General features: G+C 38.4%; 1 protein-coding gene across 1 annotated transcript; it reads right to left on the reverse strand.

Moving 5' to 3' along the window:
* Positions 1–316: 316 nt before the first annotated feature.
* Positions 317–27,860, reverse strand: LOC6034619. The gene is made up of 4 exons (XM_001844859.2): positions 27,605–27,860; positions 11,929–12,021; positions 1,473–1,649; positions 317–1,406 (listed from the first exon to the last, which is right to left on the reverse strand). Exons 1-4 carry the CDS (start codon positions 27,614–27,616, stop codon positions 555–557), a joined length of 1,134 nt encoding a protein of 377 aa, XP_001844911.2. The 5' UTR covers positions 27,617–27,860; the 3' UTR covers positions 317–554.

Genomic DNA, 27,860 nt, shown 5'->3' on the forward strand with positions numbered 1-27,860 from the left:
ATACAACATTGAAGGTAACATTCCAAAGCATAAGCCTACTACACAGGATTCATAGATTTTTATGTTTTTCTATGGTTTTTGGTGCATTTCCCTTAGGCGGTCCATTCTGCCCCCCCCTGCCCCTACTTTCATGCCGCCATGCATCACAATCATGCGACTGCCAGTTGGGTGTTTAATTAAGTTTGGTAGACCCAAAATATGTGCCAGGCCCAAATTAGGGACAAATACTCTATATCAAAATTTCAATCTCTGGACTTGAATACAATCAATAATAATTTAGGAATGTGATAATCACTACAAAACAAATCAAGCTAAATCGTTAGTCACAGTTTAATGAATCAATTGCGACTCGGCTACACGCTAACTCCTAAAGACTAAATTAAATCGTTTTCATACAATCACATTAGAAAAATAGTTAATGATTCATAAATAATCGCTCAACATAAACAACCATCATCCTGTGGGGCTCGCCACGTGACAATGAGGGTTCGCAGACTGTTTTTTGGGGGAAGGTTATTGCACTACTTAGGGGAGAGAACAGGGGTTTCGGAAAATTAAGCGTAATTCCTGGCGTACACCGGAACTCGTCGCTGCTGCTGCTGTTGGCTGATCATAGACTGGACCATTTTTGCCGATGCTGCCTGCTGCTGCTGTTGCTCCTGAGCGGCCGTTGCGGTGCCGGGGAACAGGACGGGTCCGGTTCGCCCCTGACGTTTCTGGCTCTGAACCGTCGGCGGTCCGAAGTAGCTGGAGTAGTCCGGCCGCGGGGGTCCTCCACGGGCTTTGAACACTGGGTAGACCTTTGGAGTGGTGAAGTGCTTCGTACTGGTCGGGTTGTATGGCTTCAGCAGGTTCTTTTTCGGGCTGACCGCCGCGGGTCGGACGCCTTTGGCTTTCTGCAGAGTTGAGACGGGGTGCGAGACCTGGTTGTTGTACTGGGCAAAGGGTTGGTAGACCACGTCCTTCTTGTAGTACGGACCCAGTTCTTTTTCGCCCAGTTTGGAAAAGTCCACCGACGGTGAGATTGGTTTCAGCTTGGAAAGGTCCGGTGCCTTAACTTCTTCGATCCGGATCGTTGGCTTGAAGCTGTCCTTGGAAAAGTCAAACTCGTGCGAGAAGAACTCCTCTTTGTTGTGGTTGTTGTAGTACGAAGGCGCCCTGTAGCCCTTGTGGTCGTTGTCGAAGTTCACGTGGGGCTTCAGCTCCAGCAGGGAAGGCGTCGGACGCTTCTTCTCGCTCAGTTCGGCAATGTCCTGCTCGTGGTGGGGCACGTCCGAGCTCAGGATGATGTGGTCCTGGTTTTTGCTGTAGTGGTTGATCTTGGACTGCGAGTGGTGCTCGTCGTACCGGAAGTGCTGGTGGTCGTCCTCCACCGGGTGGGCGTTGGGGCCGTGCGTTTTGACTACCTGGATAGTGAAACAAAAATAACATGTTCAAAACTGAAAATCTGACAAGACTTAGAGAAAACCTACCGCGTTGAAGCCAGTCTTCGAGTCGGCCGTATAGTCCACCTCGCGGATCGATCCGTCCGGTTCGACCACACTGTAGTGGCCCTTGACGATGCCGTCGTCGCGGGTCTCCCACTGCGATTTAACGTCGCCACTGTGCAGATCTTTCACGCCATAGCTGAAGGAGTACGATGGATGTGCCTGAAAAAATAGTTTAAAAAACTTGTTCAATTTCACGTCACATTGATGCATGCTAAAGGGAAGTAACACTTTTATGTAGAGTCATTTAACGCTTGAAACAGAAACACCGAGATGACATCATTTCAACCTTTCATGACACAGGGATTAATTTCATGGCCAGTATCGACCAGCATGACGACCATAAAACCGAACTGAATCATGTTAAATATAAGGCTTGTTCTTAGTCCAGAATGGGGGTTATAATGTAAATTCTTTAATTCGAAATAAAGAAAATTTAAAAAGATTTTCAACATCTTGGAGAAATCCACAAAGAGCCCAGGAATCATCCACTTTAAATTTCCATTTGAATATGACACTGGTGACGGCTCAAAATCGTGTATTTGACGCAGTATAACAAACACAAAGACCAATTACATTCCCAGCACGGGCTGTACTCCTTAAAGAGCACGTGGCGAGGAGGGTAGGTGTTGATCTGAACTTGTCCCCGATGACCGGATTCTAAGGCAAAATCAAATAAAAATAAACACTCTGAAAACGCGCTGCCCGTGGGCCGGTGGTGATGGGTTGAGAGGACCATAAATCGAGGTGGTCTGCTGATCGGTCTTGGAAGCCGCTGCTGGGAACGGGTTAGAAAAAATCAATTTAACGACCATTACTTGCGCCGCCCACCAATTTGATCGAATTTCATTGAAGGCGGCAAATTTATTGAGGTTTTGTGACCCTTTAGAGCGCGATTGTTTTTTGTTGGCTGAGACTGCAATATTATTTTGAGTAAATCTTATTTAAATTTGAAATGGTCAGTTTTTTTCAATAATGGCTACCGCCAAACAAAAATATTCAGCCCACCCAAGCGCTCTGTCCTTCGGATTGTTAGCACTGCTAATCACACAGCTGTCCATCAATCGCGCGCGTGAAGGGTTGTAATCCGAGTCCGTGGAGGTGCGTGTCACCTGTAAGTACAGGTGCCTCCTTCGCCGCCACCACCGACCATCAACGGACGCGTTACTTTTCGAGCCGGGGATCTTAACGCGATCTAAATTCTCCAACGCGCGCGCACCGCCAAATCCTTTCCAGCCTCCAGCGGTGATTTGCGCCAGATTCGTTTTACACTTAATTACAACCGGCTTCACTCAACGTCAGTTTAAATTATGCGTATGTGCTGGGCACCCTTTTCGGTGGAGCAAATCGCAAAACTTTACGGCCGATATTGACGGGCGGTGGCGGTGGCAAATGGCCCGGTTCAGAACTCGGATCTAAGGGGCCGCTCGGGAATCACGTGACTGGTTTTTGACCAATTTATGTGTCTACAACTGGGAATTGGGAAAGCTGAATGATTCTTGCTTTTGCTCAATTTATTGATTTTTTTTGCCTTCCTCAGACTGTTGAGATCTCAGATATGTTGATGATTGATCGCTATCGCTATTGTTTTTTTTGAACATCTGGAAACCCTATCTGAAGTAATAGTTTCTTAACTAATATTTTTATACTTTTCAAATAGAAACGTTGTTCGGATTTATAATGTGACACATCGTTGAATAGGTATTTGAAACCCCTTTCTAATGAATAACAAACTTTGAAGATCTGTTCACCCTATCTCTTGTTATGGCCACTTAAGTGGCATTTATGTACCCTTTCGAGGCGGAATCTCAATAAACTTTATGAAAACGATGTACGGATCTATCTTGTGACACATCATTGGATATGTAATTGAAAGACGATTCAGAAACTTTGATGATCTGGACACTCTTTCTCTTGTTATGGTCACTTAAGTGATATTTATGTAAATTTTCGAAACCGAATCTCAGATATTTTGTTAAAAATGATGTCCGGATCCATTTTGTGCCATATCGTGGAATATGTAATTGATATACCTTCCTAATCATTCATACACTTTGAAGATCTGGTCATCCTAACTTTTGTTATGGCCACTTTAGTGGCATTTATGTAATTTTTCGATTCTGGATCTCAGTATAAATAATAACATTTGTTTTATATATATATATATATATATATATATATATATATATATATATTTTTTTTTGAATAACTGTAGTAAATGTTGAATAACACGATAGTTAAGTTAAACTTTTCATGTGATAAAAGTACAAATTAAAATGAAATCATCGGCCAGATGTGTTCTTAATGATCCCAACTTTTTCCTCATAAATTCAGAAAAATCACCTCGAAAACATACACTACCTTTTCAACGTATATTGCTGTCAAATTTAACATCAGAAAAATAATCAGTTTTTTTCCATTTTAGGCCTGCAGTTTTTGTACTTTTACTTGTGCGCAGTTGTTTTGTTTTAGTTCCGTAATGAACAGCTGTACTTTTGTTCTGGCTTTGTTTTGGTGCCGTAAATGACAGCTTGTGTTAGCTGCGGTAGTGAAATATAGATGTAACCCCCCTGGTCGGGACGATAACAATAATCTGTCGTTATCGTAATTTAATCTTATCGCCGATAATGGACGATAACTCATTTTTAAAATCGTTCTGAAATCGACTCATTTCAACCAAATCATGTTAAATTTTCAATGATTTCACTAAGAATATATTTTTTGAAAATTTAGTAAGTTTCCAAGTATTAATATTCAAAATTGTTCACAAAAAGCCGTATTTTTTCGAAAGCACTAAAATTTTCAAAATTTGCAATATGGGTATCAAACGAAGCGAAATTTTTTATGCTTTTTCACTTGATAACAGTTTTTTTCATATACTTTAATTTTTACAAAATACCTTTTTTTCGAAAATACTCAAGTTTAAAAATTTGCAATATGGGTATCAAACGAAGCGAAATTTGTTTTGCATTATCACATTTATAGAATTTTTTTTGAATACTAAAATTTTCAAAAAATACGGTATTTTTTTTTCGAAAATACTATTTTTTTTAAAATTTGCAATAAAAATTTCGCTTGGTTTGATACCCAAATTGCAATTTTTTAAAGTTTGAGTAGGTATTTTCGAAAAAATACGATTTTTTTAATTTTAGTATTTAAAAAAAACTCTATAAATGTGAAAATGCAAAACAAATTTCGCTTCTTTTGATACCCATAGTGAAATTCTTAAACCTGAGTATTTTCGAAAAAACGGTATTAATTTAAAAAGCATATATGCATATATGATATATATATCAAATTCAGAATTTGAGTACTTTCGAAAAAATGAGGTATTTTGTGAACAATTTTAAGTATTATTACTTCGAAATTTACTACATTTTCAAAAAATATATTCTTAGTGAAAGCATTGAAAATTTATCACGATTTGGTTTAATTAAGACAGTTTTACACAGCAAAAAATCCGATGGTAAAATCGCATGCAAAAGCATGCACATCACCTTCGTCAAAATAAACACTTAATATTACACACTGCATGTACAATTTTTGCAACACACAAAAAAAAGTTGCAACCCACGGGATTCAAACCCAGCACCAACAGTAAGGACTGGCGCCTTAGCCCACTCGGCCATCAGACCGATGTAAAGCTGCATGGATAAACGCATATATGAGCTTCACATTTCGGTCAAGTAGGTTTCCCATACTGATGGGCTACATATTTCAGGATGTAAAATCACATAAAATTGCATAAAATAATGCAATATTTATTTTACACCCAGGTCTTTTACACGCAGCTGGATTACTACTTTTTTAGCTGTGTAGAAAAATCTTAAAAATGAGTTTTCCTCCATTATCGCCGATAGAATTATCGAAATAACGATAATGATAGATTATCGTTATCGTCCCGACGGTAACGAATAACCATTATCGTTTGATATTTATGAACTTTTTTGAAGCCATAGTTATTTTGATGAAAATGATGTCTGGAACAATCTTGTGACACAATGTTTGATAGGTAAATAACTTTTCCAAGAAGTTAAACATTTATTGAAAAGGTGAGTAAGTAGTGGATTCAATTAGTTTTTAAAGAATCGCAAATACTGTGACTACAGACTTGATTCGATCGGTTTTTGTCCACGCTCTATAATTTTTTTCTATGGGCAATTGTCCACATAACAAGGAGGGGCGTCCTGTAATAAAAAAATCACGTGGTTTTTGGATGGTCCTTTAACAATATATAAAAAATTAAAAATTAAAGAACTATTTATTTTTTTTTGAATCTGTACATTCAAATTTCAACAAATTTCTTCAAATAGCCACATTCATGCTGATGTATATATGCCTCTGTGCTCTCTTGTACTAAGCTTTTTCTCACGAACTTATTTTTATTAGGTCCTATTAGGTACATTTTGAAGTATAATCTAAACATAATTAAACATCAAACAAAATAATTGTGAACAATGCTGAGTACTCTGCAAGGTTCTTGGTTTGTACTAAGCTTGCTGGGATTCCTATCTAGAGAGCACAAAGCATCGATACGCCGAAACAAATTTTAATTCCTCCCAATTTATATCGACTTTAAGTATTCAACAATTCTACAATTTCCAGAACCAAATCTGATTTTTGCTAACAAATTCGAATAGTTTTTCAATTTTAGGAAAACTGAGACATAATATAAAAATTCCCAGGATTCGGGAATGCCCGGTTTTGCAAAATTTCCGGGAATTCGGAAATTCTGAGATGGACCCACTGGTGAAAAGTAAAATTTGACCTACAAACTACACCTGAAATTTTCAGCTTGATTGTTTTTGTCGAAATGATTGCGTTTTTTGCATCACAATTTATGAACGACCCCCCCCCTCGCAGGTCTCCACGATTGACCCGGTGTCAATGTTTTGCATGCTAATGAGGTGGAAAACTTTTATTAACTTTGCTTTTGCATATTTCTAGCGTGAAAATGATCATGAATTTCCAATTTTATGCACGTTTTTTTTTGCTCGGTCACCCCTTTGCTCTGGCAACTTGAGGAACACACATCGAATTACCGATAGAATGTCGTCGTCAAGGCGTCTACTCTCAGCTGAGCCTGTACACTTTGCTCTGCAGGTTGCACTGCATTGCAACAATGTTGCACGGTAGCAGCAACACCGCCGACTGTGGTGCGAGTGAAAAATTTCTTTTCATCAGATTTAATTGGGCCAAAGTGCAGTGCAGTGGGTATCGCGCTGCTACTGGTTTAGGCTAGAAGAGTGCAAGCTACTAGTGACTAGTAGATATCTTGTGGCTCTCGAAGCCGGTATCTGCCAGCGGGTGATAAATGTGTGTCAATTGTCAATCAATGACTCGGGGGGAGCCGGCAGCAGGTATATGATAAATTATGTTTGAGTTTGCTGCAGCAGTTTTCGCAGCGTTTGTAGTATGATTGAGTTGCACCGAAAATTATGACGGTTTACGATAATGAAAGGGTAGAGTGATGTAGTTCTAGAGAGCAGGAATAGTTGCAACATTTTCTTTTTATATATATTTGTTTGCTAATTGTAACGATTTCTGACCTCTTACGCTTTTATTGACCATAAATTAATCGTTTAATAGCATTTCAGCTTGATTATTTTTTATCGATCGTAATTAAATCTAGATCACCCCGGAGATCAAGGGGGGTGCGATCAGACAAAAAATAAGGTATCACTCGGTGGTTCAAACGATCATTTATCAATCAGAACGGCCAATGCCAAAATCTACGTTGTAAACGTCGCGGGCCAAGATAAGCAAGTGTGTCTCGCGAATTCGAATTGCGTAACAACCTCCAGAAAGTGATCTTGATTTCACATTTGATCAACGGCCGCAGTCTGGCGCCACTTGAAACAGCTCCTTCTGGCGACTCGATCTGTCCGTCAAATGCGCGTCTCAATGGCACCGAATCCAAGATTTATGATAATGAGCTTTTAAAAGTCTCCAATAAACCTAGTGACTAAACGGCAATTTAGTTTTGAGCTCTAGATTTTCACTAGCAACCAGTCACACTGAACACATTCTAAGAGTTTCTACACAATGTCAAGATCAACAGAAAAGTGCATCAAGCGATAAAAAAACAAACCAGCGAGGCGTTAATCGTAAAAGTCCATTAAACGCACCCCAGATATCGATTTTCCGACGCGATCTTGTTTCGTCTGGCAACCTGACTCACCTCTCCTAAGCCAGCAGGGCAGTGCTGCCAGACAGAAGCACAAAGCCACACGCGCTCACGACATGATTCGATAGTGATCGCAATAAATTAATAATGACATTACAAGGTATTTAATTAGACGTTGACACTTTCGGGGTTCTCGCGGTTGATTTTCACACAAATCACAAATCGGTTCACGCCTGTAGACGACTGGAGAATGACAAAGATTTGCGAGCAAATTCGAGCAAATCGAGCAGGCACGTGTGGGTGTCACCCTAAAAACAACAATCGCGAGAGCAAGTGGGTTTTCGATTTGACTCCTTTCTAAAACCAATGGTGTGAAGGACGGTGCGTCTGGATCATATTTAGCGACAGGCCTGGTGGCAAAGTACGAATTGTTTTGACTGTTGGTCACTTTGAAACTAATCTCTTCACCTACACGTGAATTTTGCTTCCGCTGGCAAGGTTTGGCGACAATCTTACTGCACTTTTTAATAGGCGGCACTACTTTGACTATATTAGAAGATTCATAAATGTTAAATAAGTTTGGATATTTTTGACGTGAGCAAAACAAAAATCTCTATTCCCAACCAATCCCCAACCAACCAGGGATCAAGATCTGTCTCTGGCAAATGTACTGCAATCATTCATCACTCATTTTGAACAAGTATTTCGAGGCACTCACCATCAATTTGAAGCCGTTTGCACTTTCTTCTTTTATCAAACGGGTCTGATTATTTCGGCCGGGGAAGCCTCAGTCCGTTTTGTGATCGATCCGAGTACTTTTGTTTTTTTTTCATGCTGTATTCGTGAGGAATTACTGTTTTTATAAACACCTGAATATGAATGATTTCTTGATCTTCATCTAGAAAATATTCATAAACGAATGCATGTAAAAAGACCGAAAGACATAACGTCAAATTTTCAAAAGGTCAAATGGTCGAATGGACGAAAGGTCGAAAGCAGACATGCATCGGCACTAAGAGCTTTTCTTAATGGCAGTCAGCATGTTCTAGATGGTATTTTTGTTTGAAGTAGTGTTATGCTTGTTACCAGTTTAACACGTCTTGGTTTTGACTTGAATAATGAGTAGAAAACATTGGTTCATTAGAAATCCAGATTTTAGCAATATTTTCATGGGACTGTGCCCATATGCTCTCAATAAGAACTTATTAGAAGCTTATTAAAATATTAATACCGTATATTTCACTAGGTTTTCAATATAATCACTCAGGGTCTTCGGGAGCTTTCAATATTAGCGTAATTAGTGAACTCTAATCACTGGCAAAAAATGCTGAGAATCATCTATGCGAAATGCCAAACATTTTTTTCAAAAGAGGAGTTAGAGAGGAAGCATGTCTGGTTTAAAGGACAAAAGGTGAAAAATGTTGGTTTTTAAATATTGAACAACAATAGCATCGTTTGCTTCACATAACAGTGATCGTGTAAAGATCATTTTTTTTGAAAAGAATATCACAGAATAAAGGTAATGTTTTGAGAGTGTTTATGATGCTCAATAGTTTGTTCAAATTCGTCTCTTTCCTTTTACTTTTCTTTAGTTATAGAACTGGTCATGTTTGAATGAACGGAAAAACTCACAAGAAATATTCAGATTGAAATTTATATGATTTTAATATCATTGAAATATTTTTAAATTGAAACTTTTCTCAACTTTTTTCAAGGAACTGGCTATGTTTGAAAGAATGGAAAACTGATAAAAACAATACTGAAATGAGCATACACTCTTTTCAAAGAATGCAAAATCTCACAGAAATATTACAGAAACAAGGGTAAATTCTTTCTCATATCTTCGAATTCATCTAATTTCTGATATTTTTTAAAATAACTGTTCATGTTTGAAAGAATGGCAAAAAATCACGAGACATTATGAAAATTTGAATGTATAATTTTAAAGAATTAAAAATGTGTGGCCGGGACCGTGGTGTAGGGGTAAGCGTGATTGCCTCTCACCCAGTCGGCCTGGGTTCGATCCCAGACGATCCCGGTGGCATTTTTCGAGACGAGATTTGTCTGATCACGCCTTCCGTCGGACGGGAAGTAAATGTTGGCCCCGGACTAACCTAAAAAGGTTAGGTCGTTAGCTCAGTCCAGGTGTAGGAGTCGTCTCCCTGGGTCCTGTCTCGGTGGAATCGCTGGTAGGCAGTTGGACTAACAATCCAAAGGTCGTCAGTTCGAATCCCGGGGTGGATGGAAGCTAAGGTGTAAAAAGAGGTTTACAATTGCCTCAACAATCAAGCCTTCGGACACCTAGTTTCGAGTAGGAATCTCGCAATCGAGAACGCCAAGGCAATGCTGTAGAGCGAACAATTTGATTTTTTTTGTTGAAAAATTTGTAAAAATTAAATAAAAACAAGAACAAAAATTAACTTTTTTGAATGAACATAAATTTGTTGAAATTTATAAACTTTCTCCTTCTCGGGGTTTTGTTTTTATTGAAAGACTATATATTTTCAAAATATGCTTGCATTCAGACAATAATCTTTGAAAACTTTTGAAAAACTGGTGTTTTTTAATGCACAAAAATTTCATCAATAAATAAATAAATTTTGTTGAACAAGGGGCAATCCATAAACCACGTGGACACTTTAGGGGCGATTGTCCACGTTTGTCTACATGGGATAGGTGGGTCTAGAATTTCCAGTAATGTGTCCACGTGGTTTAAAGATGGCCCCTAAGGGGTTGTTCAAATATTACGTCCAGAGATTTTCGAGATTTCATACCCCCCGTCACCCCTGTCGCACACTTTCTTATATCATGGGCTGTCGCAAACTCAGGACCCTTTAAACCGTATAATAAGTGCATTTTGATTTTTGCAAGTTTTGAGCCCATTAACGATTTTAGATTTTATCAAAAACCTTATGAGCTTATAGTTCGTGTTCCAGGGAACAACTTAAATAGAAGTTTACAGAATTTATAACACCGTCGCTGGAAACTTCAATCATAAATTTGCTTGGTTGCATGAGCGTACCTCAATCTTTTCTGCAGTGCTGCCAGGAGAGTGCGACGAAAAAGTTGATGTTTTCAGCTGCGGTGTAACATTCTTCAGAATGAACGAGTCTTTTCGCACTCTTCGGTAAAAATGTTTCCTGGAAAACTAACTATAAGCTCATTTGTTTTTTTCTTCTTAAATTCAAAAATCGTTAATGTGCTCAAAACTGGCAAAAACCAAAACGCACTTTTTTTACGGGTTAAATCTAGAGGTGAGCAAAACCGCTCTTTTTTAGGAGCCGCTCATTTTCGTTCACTCATTAAAAAAAGCTACTCATTTGAGCCGTTGAAGCCGTTTAGTTCTTTTAAAAATAAAATATAAAAAGGTTATTTTTATGAATAGTGTGATTTTTAAAGTTATGTCAAGATTTTTCCTCGAACCTAAACGTTCAAATAATTGAATGGCATCCAAACTTAAATCTAAGATTTTGAAATTGCTATCAATTTTAAAATTGCGTTTATTTTTGCCAAAGTTGAATTTATGCTGACATTTTATTTGGAGAAAATATTCTGCGAACTTTTTTCTACATTCTGATTTTTGATAAAGTCTATAAACGCTAAAATTTAATCGGGCAAGAAATTTTTTTATCCAAAATCTCTCAGCTTTATAGTAGGTTTTTGGTAATATTTTACAAGTTAAGCAATTTTAAATGGTCAAATTTACTTTTGGAATTTCAAAGAAAAGTAGGAAACTGAAAATGAGTTAGGAAACTTTTAAGTAGTTTTTGGTAGCAATGCTTTTTTGGGATTATTCTTTATAAGCAATTATATTTCAATTAGGAATTGCATTTTCAATTTTCAAAAACAAATTTTATGCTACAATTTGTTCAAAATACAATAAATTGTATTTATAACAAGTTTAAAAATCATTTTATCTTTGAACGGTTATTTCCAAAGACCGGAGTTTAAAAAAATAACCGTGGTTCTTTTTTTGTGAGCCATGGTTCGTTCGCTCTTTTTAGTGAACCGGCTCTTTGAGCGGCTCGCTCTTTTTTTGCCCTCCTCTAGTTAAATCCCATTTAAACTTCAAAGTCAAAGAGCCAGATATTTGGGATTCGGGCTCAGTACACCTAGCGGATAAAGCTTTGCAATGCCTGCAAAGTTTACCCATTTTGTTACATCCTATCCTAAGTATATTTCCTTGTATTTCAAACAGTAATGATGACGCAAAGTTTTCCCCAGCATATTTCATCGTCGTCATGTAATTTCACCGTCATTACGAAACACAACCGTAATGCCTAGTACTACCGGGCTGATGATGGTGCTACTTACGTATTCCGGGGCATATGCGTACAGTGCATCCTTGATGGCGTTCACTGCCGGCGGTGGCGGACCCAGTATTGCCAGATATACGAGAAATAGTGCCTGCAGAGAGAAATAGGGGAGAAAAAAGGGAGAGATAAAAGTAAATCGCTGATTAATTTGCACTACTTATGCCGTCAATTGCAAATAAATGCTACTGTGGCTTTGCTGCAATTGCACCTGTGCCGATTGATGACGACGGCGATGGTCGATTTGTGAGCCGGATGCGCAATATCGAGATATGTTGTTTGCACTGTGGAGAGTGCACTCAGTTGCATTGAACCAGGTGTTTACAATTTTATTCGAAAAGCATACACTTCAAATTGCTGTGGAATTGACATTCCTAAATATTTTCCAATAAAATATTTGAACAACTTCAATTAACAATTGTACAAATTTGTAAAAGGTTTATAAAAATTCTAAATTTCAACTGAGTGTATGCAGTCTGGCGTGTCGTAATTCGCGCGGCAGGTGACAATCAGTCGCAATTTTCCTAATGAAAATGGTTAATTACCCAGCCCAACGGATTCGATAATGAATGTGATTCTGCGGCAAACGACCTGCTAATAACAACACCGGCAGGCAGACAGCAGTGTGATCTGTGATTATGCCATTAGAACGTGTCGCAATGGTACATTTATGTTCTGTCGGTACTAACTGTTTGCCAAACCTGCAATTAGACTGACGATTCGATTTGTGCGTTTGTGCATGCCAAACTAGCCGATTCAAACTTTTTTGTTGGAAAATTAGGAATTATTTTTTTAAAGTAACATTTCTACTAATATTGTTGATGTCAAAAACAAAAATACTTTTGAACTTATATGTTGATCATTTCTTTATTTTGTCATTGCAATATTTACCGAAAATTGGACAGATTTTAGCCAAACTGAATGATGGGATCGTCTGAGCCTACAATAACAAGTCAATTGCTATTATGTATGAACGATCACAGCAAATTGAGGAACCGAGTCCCAATCTCAAAAAAATAAAGGTGAAAAGAAAATCTCCTTTGGCATTATTGTTATAATTTTTTACGACATAACCTTTTTCTTCAAAATTACCCATAATTTAACGCATTACATTTACGACCTCCAGCCGTCGTTAGTGTTGATCGTTATTGCTCGCTTGGCGGTCCTTACTCGAAGCAGCCAGGGACTGTTTCAAGTCTTCGGCCAGCGGAGCCAGGATCCAGTCTACTTTCGCTTAAATGTGTCTAGTCTCTTGAGGTGGTGCCAAAATGGGAATGCGTTCACTGCCCCGAGTTGTGTCTTTATCGATTCCGAGGTCCAAAAGCAGCTGCTAAACCGTGTGAATTCGCTAGAGCTATGCAGAGGACATTCCCACCGACGACGTCCTAAGGCCCCCGCTGGCCGCTCTCTGGCCTCCCATTTTTGGGTTGGCCGCGGCGCGTTGCACTTTTATTGCGTTTATCAAACTGTCAATAAGTTTTGATTGCCCCCCGTGGCTGACCAAGTGAAGGTCGGGCTTCCAGTGTGCATTCTAAGCTGTCGATTAAAGGTTTTACCTCGGACCCCATTTTGGCATTCCAAGTGTCGCGCGAACACACAAAGTGCAGTAAATTAATAACCGCTCCGGTATGGCAACACTGTCAAATGGCAACCGCCGCTGACATGCGTAAGTTTGGATTTTAATTGGATCGTGGCGGATCTCGCGACCGTCGCCAATAAATCATCAATAAAATTCCTGCAGGGCTAATTCCAGTCCCCCAGCCGAGAGAGTTGTAATGTTAGAACTTTGGTGGCCAGCGGCGGCGGCGCCGAATCTGGGGCCCACCATTTCAAACTTGTCATTTATCCGTCCCAGGGACATGTTCTCAGGGGGAATGTGGCTAAACATAAATCATGTCGCAGGGGACCCTAACTTAATTAGTTGCGCCTAGTACATATCAAAATGTGTCTTGTCGGTCCCTAATGTGCAGTTGTGACTTATAAGGTTATATGCAATGGGCTACATCGGAAAAGTCAAAGTCATAATGAAATCACGTATATTTCTTAGTCATAAGTCGTCGTGGACGTGCTATCTTGTGCAGCTTTAAATGCCTCACCTTTTGACTTTGACAGGTTCAAGAAAAATCGCTTTCAATTCAGAAAAACTCCGTGCATTCTTGTCACTTTTCATATGAAAGAAGTCTCGATCTCAACGTGCTATCTAGACACACTCTGAAAATTGCTCAAGTGCTACAACTGGTCAAAGGGATTTTATTAAGAACGCGTTTGACACTCGTATATGCCTGTCTACTCTTTACTTTTTTCATTATAACTGGGGACTCCGGTAACCAATTCTAAACAAACTTCAGGACAATGCACACAACGGTCAGCCAAACAAAACGTGTTTGTTATTGTTTACATTGCGCCCAAGTAACATTTTAGGTTTAATCAAAGCTGTCACAACCGCTAACCCCAAGTAACCAATCAGCACTAAAAGTAGTAATTGTTCAGCACTAACAGCGCTTTACCTGCAATTAATAACAGCTGAATTGTTTTGGAAATTGCTGGAAAAGCGCTTTTACAGCTGATTTGCAGCTGAGTTTGGACTTTATATTTCTGGATTAGAGCTAGGCCCCTACTGTGCTTGATCCGGCCCTGCAAAACGTGAAAAAAAATGAGATGCAAAAATGTTGTCATCTCTTTCTCTCTCGTCCTCCTACCCCAGTTTTATTTTCGGTTTGTTTACTTCTTTACCGACACAGCTTGATGGGAGGAAATTGGCTGAGAGGGGGGAACAATTTATTTGATGAAAAGCTTGGTGTTGGAGACTTGATGCCAGGTATGGGTTGTTGATGTTTTTCGCTGATCGAATCATGCACGCTTGCCGTCATGCCTAAATAGGCGGTGGGATGCGGGCGCAGTTTTAGTAGTATATGTAAGTTGCATTTGGTACTGGAATGTGCTAACTTTTTCTCGAGACTAATTAATCATAAAAAGGAAGCCAAACGACGGACTTGGACAGATTCATCAACGGTGTGTTTGCAACCCCGGAACAGCATGCCCAACTCTCAACGGAGAACCATTTGAAAGCAATCATTCCTTGGGAAATTGTGGTTCTTACGGTGGAATCCCAAGCAATTGCCGTTTGCATTTGATACCAAACTGGCCCCCAAAAATGCCAACATCCATCCTCTTAGTCTAAGAAATCTGTCCAGCAGAAGTGATGGTTCCCTTTTTATTATGTTACACCTTGGTAACACCGCAATTCTCGCCGCAATTTCACCTCATTGAACATAAAATAATCGTGCAAAATATCGAAATTGGATAATCTCAGCTGCGACCGACAGCCGTTCCGTTTTTTCCTCAGCTGTTTGGTTTTCGTGAGGGATGAGCGAGCCAGAGATATATTGTTTTGGTTTTCATCATTCTTTCTCTTACACATCTCAACTGTGTTGCCAGTTTAATGGGAAAATATTAGGCAGTGTTGCTGGTAGCAGCATTAAATGAGCTGCATTTCAGAATTTGCTAGAGCAGTTGTTTTAGAGCTGATTTGCTCTAAGGCTAGCTGTTTTAATGCAGATTAGCTGTGGAATGCTGGTTTACAGCCTATTAATGATTTCTTTTAGTGCAGGATGGTTACTTGGGACCTATCAGCCAAAACCAAAATTAAAATCACTATGTCGTAACAGCCTCCCCAGAACCGAGATAAACCTTTGTTAAAACCCAAAAGGACTTCCGCAAAAAGTTGTCACGGCCTATTTATAAAACCTACATAGGAGTTCAAGGCTTTACAACTGAATCCTAACAACATCCTCAAAGCCTTGATAAAACCTTTGTTAAAACCTAGTCAGGAGTTAAGGAAAAATGACATTTCATACGTCTTCAAACGTCTTATGCCAAATAGGTTATATTTTGGCAAAAAATAAGTCTTTGTCTTGCCAAATGATAAAATGGAGATGGTTTGCAAAAATTACGATGATAAATAATAGGTATTGGAGATAATCAAAATAATTTTAAAGTTTATTTCTCGCAATTGGTGGCTCAAATTCAGCTGCTGTTGAAATTTTATTGATAAATATAGGGGAGAAAGAGCCACAACAAAATGAACTCGCTTCATAAAAAAATCGTTATTTGTAATCATAGTTTTTAATGTTAAAAAATATTTTATTACAATTCTTTGAAATATGTTGAAATTATTTATAAACATCACGCAGAAAAATGTTTTGTAGAATCAGCTTGTACGAGGTTTGAATCAACAATTTTTTTTGTTGAATATAATCAACGCCGATTTTGCGTTGAAACAAACCTTGATTTTCTCAATTCCACAAAAGTCTTTTGTTGTTTCGAAAAAACTGCTTTGACGTTTAGCGTTGATTCAACAAAAATAATGATTTTCAAATCAACAAAACGTTTTGTTGATTCAAATATGCCTTATTTTTCTGCGTGATCTATTGTTATATTAATTACATCAGAAATTCAGCATAAATGAGTGTTTTCGTCAAATTTAAATCAAATTTCTTAGTTTTCTATTTTTTCAACCAAGATGGCGGTCATTCAAATTCAATCAGAACACGCGTTTAGCGCCATATTTATGCACTGCTAATTGGCCGCGTTAAAAGCTTTTCAGGAGCTTGTGGTTTTAATTAGGCTTTTTGCTTGCCTAATGGCACTTGACAGCTAAAACACTCTTGGTTTTAAAGAAGCATGCGATAAAACCGTTTGGCATGACATTGCCAAGACTCTATTAAAACTTTCATAAAACCTTATTGAAAGTCATTGAGCTTTTAATGTCACAAGGTTTTATGTCCGAGGCATAAAACCCTGTTAGAACCCATTAATTAGCTCTTGCTTATTGGTTGCGGTGAATGCCCAAATAAAACTATTGAGCAATCAAGATGCTCCCATAAAACCTTCTTAAAACTAGGTGGTGGCTAGTTGGTTTAAAAATGTTACTTGGGCGTGCCCTAGTTTTTGAACAACCCCATCAAATATTACCTTCAGAGTTTTTAGGGATGTCATAAACCTCAGACTCCCCTCCCCCACCCCTATTCATGGACGTAATTTTTGAACGAACTTTATTCAAAGTCAAACATTGACACGATTCACGATTTGCGATTCAAAAAAAGTGTCCGCGTGGTCTATGGATGGTCTCTGCCCAGGTTTCGATATTTTCCAATCAATTAATATCTCCTAAACTAGATTTTGCACCATCAAGGAGGTATTAGACTATGACAAAAAAAAACATTTCACGCACATTTTCGTGTTTGACAGTTTGCCAAACTCAAAGCAAAATCTGCAGGCTGACGTTTATGCAAACAAATGAAATAACAAACTGTCAAAAACTGCGAGTTTGTTTGTTGTTTGTCATAGTCTAATACCTGCTTCGCGAATTATGGCTCAGAAGATGTATTTTTAGTCCCTTAAAACCAAGGATAGAATAATCGCAAAAAAAACTTTTTCGCTTGCAAAGCGCTCGAAATCGAACTTTTCGAAGAAAATCGATCAGTTAAAGATTCTTGAGAACCTCCTTGTTGGCACCAATTAAATTAGTTTATTTCGTTTTGTTTACACACATTACCCATAACTAAAAGTAACAGGTCATTTTTCGAAGTGTGACTTTACACCTCAAGTATAGTATTGTCAGTGGTGGTTATTATCGGTCAATAAACGATACACCTCTCGTAATTTCCTAATAACAAAAACAATTTAAATATCTTCGAAACGCTATTAATGTTCTTAGATAGTTTACTAACATTTTCCCAAAATATTGTGGAATTTTCTGAACTCTACCTTAAATGCCAATCATTTGAAAATTAACCCAATCTCACCCCGTAGAGGAGGTGACATTGGGTCAAATGAAACTAAAAAAGCAAAAACTTTAAATTTGGTTTATTGGACCTTTTCAAAAAACTCCAGGAGTCTAACCTACAACTTTGCCAAAGCCACCAAGTCTTTTCTTGACAAGAAAATCGTTTCTCAAGATACAGAATGACATACATTTGCATGACCATTTTGTATGACCAGCCCCCAACATTGTATGGAGACTTGTAAGGAAAACTGATGGACAAAGTTTCAGTCAGTCCAGCCAATTCAAGGATTGAGTTATAGAACATTTGAAAAAACAAAATATTTGTTCAACTGTTTAATCAGTGGCCAAACTGTGAAGTCATTGAACAGGCCACTAACGCAAAATGGCATGTGTGGCGGCATCGTTGACGCTTTCAATTATAATAATTACGACCCTGCTCGTTCGACATTGGTGGCCAACCGCAACCGTATACCTTGCACTTCTGCAGTCATTCATACGACCCCAGACCAAAACGACCCGCAAGAAACAACCCGCTGGAGAGATCGTTTATAAAATTCCCAGAGTCACCTCTCTATGCGATGGAAAAACAAAAATCTGCGGCACGCACCACACTTCGTTTAATTTTGCATTCCTGGTGCGTGGTCTATAATTTTATGCAAATGCAATCGATTATCTAATATTTTTCAACTGATTTTTCCTATCTTTTTTTTCTTCGCTCGCACCAACTGTCGTCTCGTTGGAAGCGGAGGCAATTCTTGGAAATTTTTGATTGCAAATTGATCATGCTACTTGAAACGCCTTAATCACACGCATTTGCCCTCCCTGTGCCGGCGCCTTAAATGGGCAGTTCATTTCCACGGGGCCAATAGTTGAGAAATCGATAATTGCAGCTTAATTGAAAAACATTCAGGATCATTATAAGGTTTATAACCATTTCTTTTACGTGATTAAAGTTGTTACTTGAAAAAACTTAATAAAAGTTGAAAAAATAAATCATGATCGAAACAAAAGGTGTGCATAAAGTTATCCAATAAGGTGAGAAAAGGTAAAACTTGGAATGAGAGTCGTTAAGCCAATCGCACTGCAGGCTATCGTGACTGTTTTTGGAAGGTGATAATAAATGCAGAGCTCGTTATTTTAACGATGCTATTAGTATGTCATCTTGATATAAATGGGAGATTGATTTGGTTGATTGAAACATTGGAAGATAAAGGGGAATTGGCAAGATTATTCAACAAAGATGTTATGCTGAATATTATGATGTAAGGCCAAAGGCTAAAAAAAGAACTTGTCAGAAACAAACGCTTTACGTGTTTCTGTCGCCACTTCCTTTCTACAGGAAAAAAGCAAAAAAGGCCTCAATCGGCATGCAAATTAAAAGTGCAGACCCTGCTCGATCTAATCCAGCCCCCCCCACACACAAGTTGTGCACGTTTGCATCGAAAGTGAAAGTGCAATTCCTGGCCTGCAATTGGCCATATCAACCCGTTTTGCAAACGGCTTGTTGTAACGCGCCTATCCAATCTAATGCATCACACAATCGTCAGCTGGAATGGTCCCCACGGTCAGTGATGGCAGTTTGCAGTTGCAACACTTATCGTCTCGCACACACACGCGGTGTTACTTAACCATTTCCGATCTAAACCTGTTCCATTATTATACAATGTGTGTTTGATGAAGCTTTCCATGCTGGCAGTGCCTGCAAGGGTGGTATGAGTCAGCACGAGGAGATTGAAAAAGTAACGGGGGATAATTTCAAATCTAGTTGTTTTATTTATAACTTTAGCCTTACTAGAATTTAATGTACTGGGGTAATTCTCTACCAACTCATTCCTTTGTGGACCATCATTCAGTGAGGTACTCCTGGATTTTAGCTCCTGAAAAGTGCTTAAAAAGTGCAAAAATGCCTCAGGGCAAGAAAAAGAGGCGGTCCTCACCAGCAGGATCGGCAGATTTGAAGAAGCTAAAGCATGCCGAAGCGCTACCTGCAAAGCCAGGCAGTTTGAGCAAGGACGCTCAAAATTCTTCTGGAAACCAGTTCGCTACCCTCCCTGTGGACGTGAACGAGAAGGAAGAATTTGAACGACGGGAAAAGTTGCCACCCATTTTTGTGAAAACATCGTCATCGGATTCGGTGCGAAAGTGGCTGACCGGGTTTATCAAATCTGGTGCTTTACGAGCTTCCATTCGCTTATGTGCTGATGGACTCAAAATTCTGCTACCTACCAGAAAGGATTACAACTACGTTCGGGATTTCCTGAACAACACCAAGATTGAATACTACAGCCATGACGATCCAGGTAAACGCCCCATGAAACAGGTCCTCCGTGGCCTGTACGACATGGATGTGAGTGTGCTGAAAGAAGAGCTCAAAACTCTTAAGTTGAATGTGATCGAAGTCTTCAAGATGACGAGACATAACAAGGACATCAAGTATCGTGATCAACTGTACCTGGTTCATCTCGAGAGAGGATCGACAACGCCGTCTGAGCTGAAAGCAGTTCGGGAAATTTTCAACATCATCGTGACCTGGGAACGTTATCGTCCAGTGCACCGTGACGTGACACAGTGTTCGAACTGCTTGCAGTTTGGGCATGGTGGAAGGAACTGTTTCATCAAGAGTCGTTGTGCAACCTGCGGAGGTGAGCACAAAACACAAGCTTGCGAAACAATCAACGAGAACATCGAAGCGAAATGCTTCAATTGCGGCGGCGACCATTCTACCAAGCATCAAAGCTGCCCAAAACGAGCTGAGTTTGTAAAAATTCGGCAGCAAGCGACGACGAGGCACCAACCAAATCGTCGCAAAACTCCACCAGCATACACGGACGTGGATTTTCCTGCTTTGGCGTCACCAGGAGCAGGATCTACTCGAGTGGTTCCAAATCTGCAGCCATTGCCGTTGAATCAGCGGCAAAGAGTTGCAGAGCATACAACACCTCCATGCTTCAGTCAGCAACCGAGGGAAAACCAACCAACATCAACGGGTGAAGGCAGTAGTGACCTGTTTTCACCACAAGAACTTCTGAACATTTTCATCGAGATGACAACAACTCTGCGTTGGTGCAAAACTCGCCAGGAACAAGTAAGAACTCTTGGAGCTTTTATCTTAAAATACAGTTCGTAGTTTACTCGTTCTAGTGATTTTGAATATTTAAATGGATTTATTTTTTTAGTTTTAGGTTAGGATTAGTTGTTAAAGTGATTTTTTTCTTTTCTTTTTTCTTTTTTACCCAAATGTATTCAATTCAATGCAATAATGTAAAACAATTTGAAGCAAATAAATAAATGTGATCAGTTAATAATAAAACGAAAAATACAACAAAGATGAAGAGCATTAGGCCATACCACTTATCATGTAAAAGAAATGTAATTATTATAAGAATGTTCAATAAAGACATATTTAATTTCGAATTTCTACCAACTCACACGAAATCGGGAAAAGTTGCCCCGACCCCTCTTCGATTTGCGTGAAACTTTGTCCTAAGGGGTAACTTTTGTCCCTGATCACGAATCCGAGGTCCGTTTTTTGATTTCTCGTGACGGAGGGGCGGTACGACCCCTTCCATTTTGAACATGCTAAAGAGGTGTTTTTCAATAATTTGCAGCCTGAAACGGTGATGAGATAGAAATTTGGTGTCAAAGGGACTTTTATGTAAAATTAGACGCCCGATTTGATGGCGTACTCAGAATTCCGAAAAACGTATTTTCATCGAAAAAAACACTAAAAATTCTCCCATTTTCCGTTACTCGACTGTAAAAAATTTTGGAACATGTCATTTAATGGGAAATTTAATGTACTTTTCGAATCTACATTGTCCCAGAAGGGTCATTTTTTCATTTAGAGCAAAATTTTTCATTTTAAAATTTCGTGTTTTTTTCTAACTTTGCAGGGTTATTTTTTAGAGTGTAACAATGTTCTACAAAGTTGTAGAACAGACAATTACAAAAATTTTGATACATAGACATTAGGGGTTTGGTTATAAACATCATGAGTTATCGCGATTTTACGAAAAAAAGTTTTGAAAAAGTTACTTTTTGCGTTTCTCTTGTCGCGGGTGACCATGAACGGCCATTATCGATGACGACAAACTTTTTCAAAACTTTTTTTCGTAAAATCGCGATAACTCGTGATGTTTATAAGCAAACCCCTTATGATTATATATCAAAATTTTTGTAATTGTCTGCTCTACAACTTTGTAGAACATTGTTACACTCTAAAAAATAACCCTGCAAAGTTAGAAAAAACACGAAATTTAAAAATGAAAAATTTTGTTCTAAATGAAAAAATGACCCTTCTGGGTCAATGTTGATTCGAAAAGTACATTAAATTTCCCATAAAATGACATGTTCCAAAATTTTTTACAGTCGGGTAACGGAAAATGGGTGAATTTTTAAAACTTTTTTAGTGTTTTTTCGATGAAAAATACGTTTTTTCGGAATTCTGAGTACGCCATCAAATCGGGCGTCTAATTTTACATAAAAGTCCCTTTGACAAAAAATGTCTATCTCATCACCGTTTCAGGCTGCAAATTATTGAAAAACACCTCTTTTTTCGCATGTTCAAAAATGGAAGGGGTTGTACCGCCCCTCCGTCACGAGATATCAAAAAACGGACCTCGGATTCGTGATCAGGGACAAAAGTTACCCCTTTGGACAAAGTTTCACGCAAATCGAAGAGGGGTCGGGGCAACTGCTGTGTGAGTTGGCGGAGAATTACCCACTGAAAAAAAAATGGTTCACTTGAAATCCCACCGATTCAGGCGATTCATGTTGCGAAAAAATAACTATAGGAAATTTGGACTTTTTGTTCAAACGCTCCTACAGATATGGGTAAATCAAACATCAACTTCTGGTATGGCCAGGCCTAAGAGGAGTGGTCTTGAGAACACTTTCCCCGAAGAGAGCAAATAGATTCGTTATTTCTAGAGCTGGCGATGTCATCGGAATCAACAGTTTTCCCTAAAGAAGCAAACACATTTTCCTTAGCATGCTATAAAAGCTTGATGAACACCGCGACGCCATATGTATAACATTACGTGGTTCGCGGATATATATAAAAAAAAAAACAAAAGTGTTTAATTTCGAGAGCATCAACCGCAATTTTCAAGCTGTGTTGTCCCAGAAGCTAGCCTGAATTGTATAGCTCATTTGGTTAAGGTTTAGTGGGTCCAGTTCTAACATGAAGTTAGTGTTAAACTTTAATCAATTTACTATGGAGAATGTTCACTTTTTACATTCTCGTAGTGAAAGTGTCCAAAAACCCAATCAAATTGTCATATTCTTAAGTCGTATAGGTTTTGCTTAGAGGAACAACTTTGTACAATATCGCAAAGCGATCCTAAAAAGATACATAATGTTTCTTGAAGTCTTTTTTTGGAAAAATTCAAAAACTTGTTCACAAAATTATCTGTATCTTTTTGGGATCAATTCCTAGTAGAGCGTCCAATTTCCCGTCCCGGGAATATCCGAAAAAAATATTTCCCGTTTCCCGGGAAATGAGCATGAGCATGAGCATGAGAGATCACCCATGGTTGCCCCTCCGTTGCTGAACAGAACCGTAATATCCTTTCAGCACTACTGATTATAGGCTTCGACAATCTAGTGGTGTTTCCCTTATCAACAGCATGTATGAATGCGCTGAAAAGATAAAACACCATGATTGCTAAAGCTAGATCAGTTGCGAATAGGTAACAGTCATTGGCCACCAACGGCGCCCGCCATGTCAGTTTGTAGATCTCGATTTTAAGGGACGGGAATGTTAGTTAGCGCAGGTTGCTACTAGGGCAGCTGATTTACTCTGTGCTTACACCCCACGAGCGCCAGGAACCTGAAAACTTGTTAGTAGGATAGGGTGTTTGGTCAGGATTCATCATAGAAGATGATGATGCGACCCAAAATCATAGTGTTTGTTGAAAGGTATTATATTTTATTCTAAAGGCAAACAATCGGATGCTGCGGATGAGACATTTCCCGTTTAACTGTTGTTAAATTTTAAATGAAATGGTTTCATCTTAGACAGCCGGCTGTGGAAAGATAAAGCCAAATAATGTTTATTCAAAGAATTAGGTGTTAAACGCAATGCTGCAATGATAGCGTAGTCTGATTTTTAATTATATAACCATTTAATTCATAAATTTGTTACGGACACGACGCTACGAACTCAAACATCAAATGCCTTCCGATCTTCTTTCTGTTAACTAGATGAGGTATTGATGATCGTTGCCTCTTGAGCTACGATGCTATGGAGAGGGCTTAACACATAAACAACCGACGTCGAGCCCTCCGAGCTACGGAGCTATGGGAAGGTCTTTTCAACACAAAAAAAGACTCGCACACCACACAACGTTCTTGATGAATCAAAATATTATTTTACGCGGTAAAACTAACGAACTCAACCGTCAAATTGCCTTCCAACCAGCGATGATGAAGAAAGAGCACTTTGCACAAAAAAAACACAACCATCCGCTTGCACTGACGGAACATTACGCACAAACAGCCACACAAAAGAGACGAAAATTATCGCGAAAAAACAGGACTGCGCGTCCCTAGAAGCACTGCACTTATGACGGCATTATTCAATTATAATGAACAATCACCCCATGCACACAAACAGCCACACAAAAGAGACGAAATTATCGCGAAAAAAACAGGACTGCGCGTCCCTAGAAGCACTGCACTAATCAAAATATTTCCCGTTTCCCGGGAAATTTGAAAATTCTCGGGAATTCCCGAAATTCAAGCGGGAGTGTACATTTTCTTAACAGTTTGGCACCAAATTTTTGAAAATTTGCAAGAGAAATTCATGAGAGAACTTAATTTGATTTTATTCAATTCAATTTACTGTTTATATTGAATTAATCAACTCGTCTGAAAATGTCATGTCAAGGTGTGTTGTGTTATTTCTGAAGCTTTCACAGTCTTGCTTGTGAATCTTGCTTGGGTGGCAATATTTACAGTACTTTGGAACTAAAATTGGTGTTATAACATTTTAAAATCATTTTTTTTGTTTTGTTTACAGTGATCAAATTGGATTAAAATTTAATTGGTATCATTAAATGTTACAAAACGGGTTGTGCAAGAAGAATTTGTTAAATAGTATTCGAGAATTAAAAGTTTAAAGTTAAAAATACATGGAGCACTTGAGCTACCAAGGTTGTACGAGGGTTAAATATGAAAGACATGTATTGTTTAATTTAAAACAACTTTTTGCCATTTTCCCACACGCCATGATTTTTTTTAAGCTAAGTCATTTATTTGGCTAAATATCATGTAACAAAAACCGTACCAATAATTAAACCAAACATTAAAAACAGCTTCGTATCATATGAAAGGTACCCAAGGAATGACTCGCTTCAAATATCCTAAAATTTTGAGTTATGACTTCATGAAATAGTGTTTCAATCAAGTTTCAATAAAAAATCGCACAATATGGTAGATTTTTAAGGTAAATTCCATGGTTATCTACTTATTCATGAGCTGAAACTAGTAAGACTTCTCCTGGAAAATATATTTTCCATAAAAAAAAACATTATTTGCACTGCATGATTTTTGTTTTCATTTTAGCTTTACGAGCCAATGCACAGAGGTCCAGATCGCAAAATTAAGTGGAAAACGGATTTTCCGAAAAATTGTTAAGTTTTGGAGCTTTGGTGTCTTCAGAATCCTTGTTGCAAATGGAAAGGGACAACTTTTGGTTTGGTTTAAAATTAGGGTGGTTCACGATTAGGGTGATTTTGAAAATCTAACTTTCCAGGAATATTTTTGAGAATTTTTATGTCTTCTAAAAAGTTGTTGGGCTTGCCAATTCCAGCAACTTTGTCGAAGACGCCAAAATTTTATCTCGTAATCTACACTTTCTATGACCAAATTTATAGAAAGCATCTGAGCAAACCTTCAAAAATCAGTTTTTTTAACGTGGCAATTCAGGGTTAAGTTTTAGAGAAAAGTGATATTGGGAGCACTTTTAGAGCTATAAAAAACAAACATTTTTATTTGTTGACATGTCAATTTGGACTTAAGAGTCAACAGTTACAGCTATTTTAAGGTAAAAAAGATGCAAATTTAAAACTTAAATATCTCGAAAAGGCGCAATCCAGATTTTAAGCACTAGGTTGCATTTGAAAGAGGAGATCTAGCACTACAAACGCTGAAAAAATCTCAGAGGTGTTTTTCTTTAAACTCGAGATATCTTCATTTGAAAAAGTCTAACTTTCATGGGAAAACCATATGGAACCACCCTAATGAACTTCGAAAATTGTCCAAATATATGTTTTCCATGTAATTTTTCCCGCTGAATCTGAATCTGCCCTCAGAAATGAGCCAAAGTATCGAAAAATCGATTTTTGGTCATAATTTGGTCATAAATGATAATTTTACATGGAAACCCAAAAAATTACCAAAAATCGATTTTTCGATACTTTGGCTCAATTCTGAAGGCAGATTCAGATTCAGCGGGAAAAATTACATGGAAAACATATACTTGGATAATATTCGAAGTTCATTAGGGTGGTCCCAAACTCTGAGGTGCGAAAAATTCATCCTCGATTTCACTCTCGAAAAAGAGTTAAAAATATTCAATACTTTGCAAAACTTGATTTTTTCAGAACTCTTCGTATTTATCCATCTCTTAAACTTGTAAATACCGATGAAATTTTGTATTACCGGAACATATTTTAACAAAAAATGTAAAAATCAAGATTTGTGAAATATCGTCAGTCAGGGAGGTGAGATTGAACATGGGAAGTTAGATTGGTCGAAAGTGATTTGTTACGGTTTTTGCAGTACAGTCTAGACTCGATTATCCGAAGGCCTCGGGAAAAATTACTTTTTTGTTAATCGATTGTGTTTACGTTGACTTCAAGTTGACTTGTTTTGGGGTCGTTTAGCTCAAATATGATCCCAAATATGTAATTTGGATTCAAGTGGCCGCGGTTATTCAAATGAGATAACAGAATTCGAATTAAATGTTGAAGCTTAGGCAGTAAAAAATACGTGTTTTTGTTCAAGATAGGATTATCCGAAATTCTTAAGACTATCAATCTTCGGATAATCGAAAATCTGGCTAATCTAAGCTTCGGATTATCGAGTCTGGACTGTAAGAGCGTGCATTTTCGGAAGGATAAAGTTTAAAAATAATATTACTATTATAAGAAAATATGGATTGCAATCATCAGGTAAGTTAATGCAGGAGAGTGACATTCAAAAATGAAAATTGTCATTTACATTCATATTTATCTACAACTTTCACCATGACATCCAACATTGTGGAATTCTACATCGCAATTCACATATCCGTTCAAATGCACTTCAAATCTGCTCGATCATGCTATCGTTCTCTTTCCAAGTTTATTCTAATCCAAAATTCATTGCCCAGAGCACTCAACCACCCCAGTGCACAGCACAGTCATTTGATGTGTTGCTGATCGCAAACTTTATGTGTTTGCGAAATTCCGCAACTCACAACTTCTTGCGCGTCAAGATCAGTTCGCAATGCAGCGGTGGCAACGACATCAAGCCACACATTAGAACGACAAGAGCACCATAACTTCTGGTGCGTATCCAAGTCCACCAAGCCTGTCAAGTCTATCAAGTTCAGAACATTTTTTATGGCTAAGTGCAATGCTCGTCGCTAGCAGTTTCGATATTATGGCTTTTAAACCCTTTAGTGCCAATTTTTGATTTAAAGTATGCTTCAATATTTTAAATAATGTTAACATGAATTTTCATTTCAAATATTTCATTTCAAGTAGATAATTGTAAAATTGCCAAAGGAAATATAAAGTCACACAGTTTCGTTCGGATCACAGCAGGGGACAGCTCCGTTCAGCCCTAGGTTGTCGAGTTCGTTGAATCCTTTACGTTTGATTGAGCTCTTAATTGGACTCACCTTGAGCAACATTTTTCTCTCACAGTTTTGCGCAGTCACACGATCTGAACCACTGCTAAATTTTCATGGAAATTGTCCTTCACTAGAATGTCACTGGATAATGTCTTAATCACAAGTCCGTTCAATCAGCCTCAAAGGGTCACTCCAAATCGTCCATGCGCCCAATAAAGGGTTTCAGCTTTCCAGCACTGTTCACACTTTCCCGCCAAAAACCGCACCACACAACACAGAGCTGCGAGTTCCGCGCGTTACGAAG

Source organism: Culex quinquefasciatus, chromosome 3 (genome assembly GCF_015732765.1).
Source record: "Culex quinquefasciatus strain JHB chromosome 3, VPISU_Cqui_1.0_pri_paternal, whole genome shotgun sequence".
Lineage (NCBI taxonomy): Eukaryota > Metazoa > Arthropoda > Insecta > Diptera > Culicidae > Culex > Culex quinquefasciatus.

Bases quoted from the DNA above. Each gene is read 5' to 3' on its own strand.
- LOC6034619 (XM_001844859.2), bottom strand. The intron at 1,650-11,928 runs GTAAGTAGCACC...CTATTTTTTCAG, and splicing joins ACGCATATGCCCCGGAATAC to GCACATCCATCGTACTCCTT. The intron at 1,407-1,472 runs GTAGGTTTTCTC...TTCACTATCCAG, and splicing joins CGAAGACTGGCTTCAACGCG to GTAGTCAAAACGCACGGCCC.